At 39.8% G+C, this 11,135-nt stretch overlaps 1 protein-coding gene across 1 annotated transcript; it reads left to right on the top strand.

Moving 5' to 3' along the window:
• Positions 1–1,093: 1,093 nt before the first annotated feature.
• On the top strand, positions 1,094–1,999 carry LOC121445488 (60S ribosomal protein L6-like). The gene has a single exon (XM_041647627.1). It carries the CDS (start codon positions 1,094–1,096, stop codon positions 1,973–1,975), a length of 882 nt encoding a protein of 293 aa, XP_041503561.1. The 3' UTR covers positions 1,976–1,999.
• Positions 2,000–11,135: the final 9,136 nt, after the last annotated feature.

Here is an 11,135-nt window from a genome sequence, read left to right as displayed (position 1 = left end):
GAAGAAGTGAAAAACTCCCTTAAAGAAATAAAGAAGAAGACAGACAGAAAGCTGGAAGAAATGGATAAATCCCTCAAAGAAAATCAAGAAAAAGCAATCAACCAGGTGAAGGAAACAGTTCAAAACTTGAAGATTGAAATAGATGTAATAGAGAAAACACAAACCAATAAAACTTGGGAAATGGAAAATCTGGATAAACAAACAGGAACCACAGAGACAAGTATAACCAGCAAGAGATAGAAGAAAGAATCTCAGGCACTGAAGATACTATTGAGGAAATAGATTCATTGGACAAAGAAAACACTAAATCCAACAAATTCTTAACACAAAACAGTCAGGAAATCTGGGACACTATGAAAAGACCAAACCTAAAAATAATAGGTATAGAAGAAGAAGAAGAAGAAGAAGAAGAAGAAGAAGAACTCCAGCTCAAAGGCACAGAAAATATATTCAACAAAATTATAGAAGAGAACTTTCCCAACCTACAGAAGGATATCCCTATGAATACAAAAGCTTACAGAACGCCAAATAGACTGGATCAAAAAAAAAAATCCCCTCACCATATAATAATCAAAACACAAAACACAGAACAAAGAATATTAAGAGCTACAAAGGAAAAAGTTCAAGTAACATATAAAGGTAAACCTATCAGAATTACACCTGACTTCTCGATGGAAACCATGAAAGCCAGAAGGTCCTGGATAGATGTGCAGCAGACTCTAAGAGACCATGGATGCAAGCCCAGACTACTATACCAGCAAAGTTTTCATTCATTGTTTTGAAGAAAACAAAATATTCAATGACAAAAACAGATTTAAACAATACGTGTCCACAAAACCCAGCCTTACAGAAAGCACTAGAAGGAAAACCTCAACCCAAGGAAGCTAACTACACCTACAATAACACAGATATCTGATAACCCCCCCACCAGCATAACCCAAAGAAGGGAAACACACAAACACCACCACCGAAAGATAACCGGAGTTAACAACCACTGGTCATTAATAGCGCTTAATATCAATGGTCTCAACTCACCTATGAAAAAACACAGGCTAAGAGCATGGATAAGAATACAGGATCCAGTTCTTGCAAGATGGCAGGTGAAAAAGGCAAGAAACCTGATACAAAAGAGAAGAAACCTGCAGCCAAGAAGGCTGGTGGTGATGCCCCTGCCACTGGTGCAGCCAAAAAGGGTAACCCTAAGGCTAAAAAGCTCAAGACGGTGAAGCCCCATTGCAGCCGAAATCCAGTCCTTGTTAGAGGAATTGGCAGGTACTCCCGATCTGCTATGTATTCCAGAAAGGCCATGTACAAAAGGAAATACACAGCTGCAAAAACCAAGGTTGAAAAGAAGAAGAAAAAGGAAAAGGTCCTTGCCACTGTCACAAAACCAGTTGGTGGTGACAAGAACGGTGGTACCCGGGTGGTTAAGCTTCAAAAAATGCCCAGGTATTATCCTACTGAAGATGTGCCTCGGAAGCTGCTGAACCATGGCAAAAAGCCCTTCAGTCAGCATGTGAGACGCCTGCGCGCCAGCATCACTCCTGGGACTGTCCGCATCATCCTTACCGGGCGCCACAGGGGCAAGAGAGTGGTTTTCCTGAAGCAACTGGGCAGTGGTTTACTGCTTGTGACAGGACCTCTTGCCCGCAACAGAGTTCCTTTGAGAAGAACACATCAGAAGTTTGTCATCGCCACCTCTACAAAAGTTGATATCAGAACAGTTAAAATCCCCAAACACCTGATTGATGCTTACTTCAAGAAAAAGCAGCTGCGTAAGCCCAGGCATCAGGAGGGTGAGATCTTTGACACAGAGAAGGAGAAATATGAGATTACAGAGCAGCGCAAGGCTGATCAGAAAGTGGTGGACTCGCAGATTCTGCCAAAGATCAAAGCTGTTCCTCAGCTGCAGGGCTACCTGCGCTCTCAGTTCTGTCTGACCAACGGGATGTATCCTCACAAACTGGTTTTCTAAATTGCTGACAACCTAATTAAACAACTTCATGTGTCAAAAAAAAAAAGAAAGAAAGAAAAAGAAAACAGGATCCAACATTCTGCTGTTTACAAGAAACACACCTCAACCTTAAAGACAGACAGTACCTCAGAGTACAGGCTTGGGAAAAGGTTTTCCAATCAAATGGATCTAAGAAACACGTAGGTGTGGCTATCCTAATATCTAAAAAAAATAGATTTTAAACTACAATTAACCAGAAGAGATGGAGAATGACACTTTAGATTCCTAACAGGAATAATTCATCAAGATGAAGTCTCAATCCTGAATATCTATGCCCCAAATACAAGAGCACCCACATATGTAAAAGAAACATTACTAAAACTTAAATCACATATCAAACCCCCACATTAATTGCAGGAGATTTCAACACTCCTTTTCTGACAATGGACAGGTCAAACAAACAGAAACTTAACAGAGAAATAAGAGAACTAACAGATGTAATGAATAAAATGGACTTAACTGACATCTTTCTTCTCAGCACCTCATGGAACCTTCTCTAAAATTGATCACATTCTCGATAACAAAGCAAACATCCACAGATACAAAAAAAATGGAGTAATCCACTGTTTCTTATCACATCACCATGGAATAAAGTTAGAATTCAACAACACTACTCCCAGAAAGCCTACAAACTTATGGAAACTAAACAGTCAACTACTGAACTGCTCCTGGGTTGAGGAAGAAATAAAGAAAGAAATTAAAACCTTCCTTGAATTCAATGAAAATGAAGGAACTCCATATGCAAACTTATGGGACACTATAAAAGCAGTGCTAAGAGGAAAGTTCATAGCACTAAGTGCCCACATAAAGGAAATGGAGAAAGCTCACATCAGTGACCTAACAGCATGACTAAATCTAGAAAAAAAAAGAAGCAGACTTACCCAGGGGGAGTAAAGGATTGAAAATAATCAAACTGAGGGCTGAAATCAACATCATAAAAACACAGAAAACCATACAAAAATCAATGAAACAAAGAGCTGGTTCTTTGAGAAAATCAACAAGATTGACAAATTCATATCCAAACTAATCAAACGGCAAAGAGAGAACACCCAAATTAATAAAATCAGAAATGAAAAGGGGGACATAACAATAGACACTGAAAAATTCAGAGAATCATTAGGTTCTACTGAAAAACCTGTACTCCACAAAATTAGAAAATGTAAAAGAAATGGACAATTTTTTAGATAGATACCATATACCCAAATTAAATCAAGACCAGGTGAGAAATTTAAATAGACCTATAAGTCACGAGGAAATAGAAGCTGTCATCAAAAACCTCTCAACCAAAAAAGCCCAGGGCCAGATGGTTTTAGTGCAGAGCTAATATCTATACTCCTCAAAGTGTTCCACATAATAGAATCAGAAGTGTCATTGCCAAACTCGTTTTATGAAGCTACAGTTACCCTGATAACAAAACTGCACAAAGACTCAACCAAGAAAGAGAATTACAAACCAATCTCACTCATGAACATTGATGCAAAAATTCTCAATAAAATACTGGCAAACCAAATCCACGAACACATAAAAAAAATCATCCATCATGATCAAATAGACTTCATCTCAGAGATGCAGGGCTGGTTCAACATATGAAAATCTATCAATGTAATCCATCATATAAATAAACTGAAAGAAAAAAATGATATGATCACTTCATTAGATGCTGAAAAAGCATTTGACAAAATTCAACACCCCTTCATGATAAAGGTCTTGGAGAGATTAGGGATACAAAAATCATATCTAAATATAATAAAAGCAATATACAGCAAGCCGACAGCCAACATTAAATTAAATGGAAAGAAATTCAAAGCCATCCCACTAAAATCAGGAACAAGGCAAGGCTGTCCACTCTGTCCACATCTCTTTAACATAGTTCTTCAAGCTTTAGCAATAGCAATAAGATAACATAAAGAGATCAAGGATTCAAATTGGAAATAAAGAGGTCAAACTTTTGTTATTTGCAGATGATATGACAGTGTATATAAGTTACCCCAAAAACTCTACCAGAGAACTCCTACAGCTGATAAATAACTTCAGTGAAGTGGCAGGATACAAGATCAACTCAAAAAAATCAGTAGTCCTTCTATATACAAAGGATAGAGAAGCAGAGAGGAAAATCAGAGAAACATCACCTTTCACAATAGCCACAAATCACATAAAATATCTTGGGTTAACACTAACAAAGGATGTGACAGACCTATTGAAAAAAAAACTTTAAGTCTTTGAGGAAAGATATTGAAGAATAAGATACCAGAAAATGGAAAGATCTCTCATGCTCTTGGATAGGAAAGATTAACATAGTAAAAATGGGAATTTTACCAAAAGCAACCTATATATTCAATGCAATTCCTATCAAAATCCCAACACAATTCTTCACAGACCTTGAGAGAACAATAATCAACTTCATATGGAAAAACAAATAAACCAGGATAGCCAAAAATCTGTACAATAAATGAACTGCCATAGGCATTACCATCCCTGACATCAAGCTCTATTACAGAGCTACAGTAATCAAAACAGCTAGGATTTGGCATAAAAACGGAGATGCTGACCAATGGAATAGAATTGAAGAAGTGGATATTAATTCACACACCTATGAACACCTGATTTTTGACAAAGAATCAAAAATTATACAATGGAAAAAAGCATCATTAACAAATGGTGCTGGCATAACTGGTTGTCAACCTGTAGAAGAATGAAAATAGATCCATATCTATCACCATGTACAAAACTCAAGTCCAAATGGATTAGAGGCCTCAATATAACTCCAAACACACTGAACCTGATAGAGTCGTTCAATGCATGGACACAGGAGACCACTTCCTAAATATAACCTCAGTAGCACAGACAATAAGAGCATCAGTAAATAAATGGGACCTCCTGAAACTGAGGAGCTTCTGTAAAGCAAAGGAAACAGTCAACAAGACAAAAAGGAAGTCTGCTGAATGGGAAAAAATTTTACCAACCCCACATCAGACAAAAGACTGATCTCCAAAATTTATAAAATACTCAAGAAAGTAGACATTAAAATTCTAAATAACCCAATTAAAAAGTGGTGTCCTGAAGTAAACAGAGAATTCTCAACAGAAGAATTTCAAATGGCCAAAAGATACTTAAGGGCATGTTCAACTTCCTTAGCTGTCAGGAAAATGCAAATCAAAACAACTCTGAGATACCATCTCACTCCTGTCAGAATGGCTAAGATAAAAAACACTAATGGTAGCTTATGCTAAAGAGGATGTGGAGCCGCAAGGGGAACACTCATCCATTGTTCGTGGGAATGCAAACTCATGCTACCACTTTGGAAATCAGAGTGGTGGTTTCTCAGAAAATTAGGAGTCAACCTACCTCAGGATCCAGCAATACCACTCTTGGGAATATACCCAAAAGATGCTCAATCATACTACAAAAGCATTTGTTAAAGTATGTTCACAGCAGCATTATTTGTAATAGATAAAACTTGGAAACAACCTAGATGTCCCTCAACAGAAGAATGGATAAAGAAATTGTGGCACATCTACACATTAGAGTACTACTCAGTGGTAAAAATAATGACATCTTCAATTTTGCATGCAAGTGGATGGAATTAGAAAACACTATCCTGAGTGAGGTAACCCAAACCCCCAAAAAGTGTATATGGTATGTACTTAGTCATAAGTGGATATTATGCATAAATAAAAGGGGCACTGAGCCTATAGTTCATGATCCTAGAGAAACTAAGAAATAAGGTGAACACAAAGAAAAACATATATAGACCCTTCTGGAAATTGGAAACAGACAAAAATTTGGGAGCATTGGGGGCAGGGGATAGAAAAAAGGGGAGGAAATGGGGGGTTGAGGAGAACTTGAGGGACTAAGATAGTTGAGATGGAGGAAGGACAGATAAGAGAGCAAGGAAAGAGATATCTTGATTAAGGAAGCCATTATGGTGTTAGCAAGAAACTTGGCTCTAGAATAATGCCAAAGAACCCACAGTGATGACCCCAGCTAAGACCCTAAGCAATAGAGGAGAGGGCATCTGAACTGGCCTTACCCTGTAATCAGACTAATGATTATCTTAAATATCACCATAGAACCGTTGTCCAACAATAGATGGAAACAGAAGCAATGACCCATATCAGTGCACTGGACTGACATCCCAAAATCCAGTTGAAGAGTGGAAGGAGTCAGAGTATGAGCAAGGAATCCAAGACAATGACGGGTTCATCCACTGAGACAGTGTGCTTGAGCTAATGGTAGCTCACCAACTCCAGTTGGACTGGGAGTCAACTCTGACGGAAGTTGACAATTGGGACAGACAGAGCGGCCACTGATAGTGACACTGGGATTTGTCTCCTCGGCATGTACTGGCTTCTTGGGACCCTATTCTCTTTGGATGTAAACCTTGTTCAACCTAGATGTAGTAGAGAGGGCCTTAGACTTTCCACAGATCAGGGTGCACAGCCCTCTCTTAGGATTGGAGGGGGTGGTGTGGGAGGGTCTGTAGAAAGAGTGGGAGGGGAGTGGCAGAAGGGAAGGGATTGGGAATTTGGATTGGTATTTTTTAAGTAATAAAATAATTTTAAAAAGAAATTTAGTGATAAGATTGACAGACTCCAGTATAAAAGGAAACAGTATAAAAGTTTCCAAGTGTGCCCTGGAAGATAATCTTTCCAGCAGCCATATACCTCAAGTTACAGAAAATCAAAGAGAAGCCCACATTATAAGTTTGGCTGAACTACAGCAAATACAAGTCCCAGCCTCAGAGAGTGTCTGCAGTTAATGCAAGGACATTAATTGGTAAAGAATGGGATCCTGTGACTTGAGATGGGGTTGTGTGGGAGGACTATATTAGGGCTCAGAACTGTGAACTCTCAGGTACTCAAGGGTTAATCTCACCTGGGGTTGGTAATCACTCCACCCTCATTCCCTCTTGAAATGTTATCATTGTCATCTGTGATTGAGAAAATTTCTTCTTCATTGTCTTCTAAACCAGCTCTGACTTTCTTTGAAGGAAATGTCAGGCAACACAATACTGATTTCCCTCAGGGCCCACCAATAGCTGCCTCTAGACCTATAACCAGACTTAAGGCATAATAGGCTGGTAATGGGAGGTAGAAAGTGTAGTTCATGACAGTGAGCCCATGATCATAGAATCCACTGGTCTTACCATGTTCTCCAATATCCCACATGAAGCATTAACGGGTCAAGGAAGAAATAAAGGGAGAAATTAAAGACTTTCTAAAATTCAATGAAAATAACTATACAATGTACCCAAATTGATGGGACACAATGAAAGCAGTGTTAAGAGGAAAGTTCATAGTACTAAATGCCTTCATAAAGAAAGTGGAAAAATCACACATTAGTAAATTAACAGAACATTTATAAACTCTGAAACAAAAAGAAGCAAAGTCACCTAGAAGAAAAAGACAGCAGGAAATAATCAAATTGAGAGCTGAAACAGCAAAACAGAAACAAACAAAAATACAAGGAATCAGTGAGAATAAGAGTTAGTTCTTTGAAAAAAATCAACAAAGTAGACAAAAATTTATCCAAACTAACCAAAAAGTAGAGAGAGATTATCCAAATTAACAAAATCATAAATGAAAAGGGGGACATAACAATAAACAGGGAAGAAATCCAAAGACTCATCAGGTCATATTTTGAAAATCTGTACTCCACAAAAGTGGAAAACTTAAAAGAAATGGACAACTTTCTGGATAAATATCACTTACCAAAATTAAATCAGGATGAGATAACCAAAGTAAATATACCTATTACTGTTAAAGAAATAGAAACAGTCATAAAAAGTCTCCCAACCAAAAAAAATTGCCCAGGACCAGATGGTTTCAGCTTAGAATTGTACAAGATTTTCAAAGAACTAAAACCAATACTACTCAATTGTTTCACACAATTGAAACAGAAGTAACATTGCCAAATTCTTTTTATGAGGCTACAATTACTCTGATACCCAAATCACATAAAAGCATTACTAATACAGACCAATCTCACTCATGAACACTGATGCAAAAGTACTAAATAAAATACTTGCAAACTGAATCCAGGAACACATCAGAACCATCATCCACTATGATCAAGTCAGCTTCATCACAGAGATGGAGGGGTGGTTCAACATATGAAAATCTGTCAATGTGATCCATCATATAAACAAACTGAAAAATAAAAACCACATGATCACCTCATTAGATGTTTAAAAAGCCTTCAACAAAATACAGCATCCCTTCATGATAAAGGTCTTGGAGAAAGCAGGGATACAAGGAACATACCTAAACATAATAAAGGCAATATACAGCAAGCCAACAACTGACATCAAACTAAATGGAGAGAAACTCACAGTGATACCACTGAAATCATGAATAACACAAAGTTGTCCACTCTCTCCATATCTATTTAACATAGTTCTTGAGGTTCTAACTAGAGCAATAAGACAATACACGAAGATCAAGCGGATACAAATTGAAAAAGAAGTCAAACTCTCACTGTTTGCTGATGACATGATAGTTTACATAAGTAACCCAAAAAATTCTATCAAGGAACTTCTACAACTAATAAACATTTTCAGTAATGTAGTAGGATACAAGATAAACTCAAAAACATCAGTAGCCCTCCTGTACAGAGATGATAAATGGGGTTAGAAAGAAAACAGAGAAACATTACCCTTCACAATAGCCACAAATAGCATAAAATATCTTAGAGTAACTCTAACCAAACAAGTGGAAGGCTTGTACAGCAAGAACTTTACATCTTTGAAGAAAGAAATTGAAGACACCAGAAGATAGAACAATCTCTCTTGCTATTAGGTCAGTAGAATTAACATAGTAAAAATGGCAATCTTAGCCAGGCAGTGGTGGCACACGCCTTTAATCCCAGCACTCAGGAGGCAGAGGCAGGCGGATCTCTGTGAGTTCGAGGCCAGCCTCGTCTACAAGAGCTAGTTCCAGGACAGCAACCAAAAGCTAAGGAGAAACCCTGTCTCGAAAAATCAAAAAAAAAAAAAAAGAGAGAGAGAGAGAAAGAAACACCTACCTGATCAAGTCTCTTCCTGGATTCACAGACCCCTCAGACTCAAGGTGAAATTCACCTATGACATGCAGGTCCTGTGCAACCTCATTCTAAAATACCGATTTTCCATGGGTGTACAAATAGGCCACTTCTTTCCCATTCCTGGTGTTCTCGCTGCCCAGAAAGATCTTACTTGGTACCTGGTCCACTCTAGCTCCCAACAGCTCAGCCCAGCCCCAGGGGAGTAAATGGGCTTTTAGACAGCACTAGGACCTTTGCCTTTAGATCCCTGTTAAGTCCCAGGCATAGCAGAACCAGACTGTTCCCACTGTGCTCTTCCTGCATTTCCTTAGAACTCCTAAGAGTTAATGGTGGGGGCTCGCTCTGTGTCAAGAGCACTGTCTGCTCCTTCAGAGGACCTGGATTCAATCTCCAGAACCCACATGGCTGCTCATAAACATCTGTAACTCCAGTTCCAGGGGATTTAACACCCTCTCTGACCTCCAAGAGCAATGTACACATGTGGTACACAGAAGGGAAAACCCCATATACATAAAATAAAAATATGTATTTTTCTTAAATGAAAAAAGAGGTATAGGGATTTTGTTGTTTGCTACCATTGGGGAATGTTTGTTACACAGCATTGGATACCCTAGCTGTCACCCTCTTCTGTCTCAATTGTGTGCCCATAGGATCTTCTTTGTACTCATCCATTATCATCACACACACTGGTTTGTTTGAGAAATATATCATTCCCCCCCCCCCAAAAGACAGATGGACACAGGCTGGAAAACAGAACACCCTGTCCCCCATACTTACCTTTGGTCTGTGTTCATTCCATGCTTACTCCCTCATGCTCCTCCTCTTAGTCTTCCAGGATGAAGCCCCTCATGTCTTGGGCTGCCCTTGTCATCTGTCACATCTGGACTCAGGCAGGATTGGTTTCTCTGTTACTAGCAAGCCCACCATCAATATTAGGTCAGTAAGTAAGGCGACATCCTCAGGTTACTTCAAATGAACATAAGTTAGCAGGAGTTCATGGGAAATATTGCTCCCTAATACCAGACTTTTTCCTTTGAAACCTTTTCACAATGCTTTCCCTGCTGGACTCCTTTCGCTGTTACTGTTACAGCATTCATTTCCTAACAACAGTCAGGAATTTTATATGATGAGGTACAAGCCTCTGCCACCACCTGTCCTCAGAGGTCCCCTTCAACACTCAGGTCATTCCACAGGCTTCCTCTAAGGTTGGGATGACCACCCCCCATATCCAGGATGACTGGACTGGGTACTTTGTCACGATGTGTTGTTTGCCTCTCCTCCCATTTCATATGCTAGTTTTCTCCATTCTTATTTTCTAGTTTGGCATGCACATAGGGTCTCAGAGCACAACGCATTGAGATTTCCACAAGGACAGAAGAGGACATTGGATCCACCCCCAGAGCTGAAGTTACAGACAGTTGTGGGCTGCCTGATGTGGGTGCTGGGAACTGCAGTCAGGTCCCCTGGAAGAGCAGTAGTGCTCTTAGTTGTTGATCATCTCTCCAGTGACTCAGGACTGTCTTCTATTTCTGAAACAGTCTCATGTTTGGACTGTTGGAGAGCCTGGCCTCAGGCCACTCTGTCCCTGACCTCAGCTAATCCTTCCACTGAACTTGGAAGGCAAAGCCTACCTTTAGGTGAGCAAAGGGAGGGGTCTCATGGATCTGACTCACAGCAAACATTCAACAAGGGCATCGTGTCTGCTGCAGGTCCAGAGCTACTGTGCATCTCCCTCCCTTCTTCAGGTGCCCAGCACTCTCTGCTCACCCCTTCTTCAGGTGCCCAGCACTCTCTGCTCACCCCTTCTTCAGGTGCCCAGCACTCTCTGCTCACCCCTTCTCCAGGTGCCCAGCACTCTCTGCTCACCCCTTCTTCAGGTGCCCAGCACTCTCTGCTCACCCCTTCTTCAGTTTTAGTAGACCACTCCACAACTTCCTCCATGCAGGCTGCTTAACACAGGCCACCGTTTCATCTGATTCCTTAACAGTGTCATCTGTCGGTCCTTATCTCTCCCCCCCTCCTAACACACACACAGTGCATGGGAATTTAGTCCAGCAATGACCCCAAGCTGGGCTGCCTG

This window comes from Microtus oregoni, unplaced genomic scaffold (assembly GCF_018167655.1).
Source record: "Microtus oregoni isolate MIOR12 unplaced genomic scaffold, Mior012 000199F_ref0000230, whole genome shotgun sequence".
Classification (NCBI taxonomy): domain Eukaryota; kingdom Metazoa; phylum Chordata; class Mammalia; order Rodentia; family Cricetidae; genus Microtus; species Microtus oregoni.
This window is presented reverse-complemented; position numbering and strand designations above follow the sequence as displayed.

Excerpts from the sequence above, each read along its gene's own strand:
- LOC121445488 (XM_041647627.1), top strand. The coding sequence starts at position 1,094 with ATGGCAGGTGAAAAAGGCAAGAAACCTGATACAAAAGAGAAGAAACCT.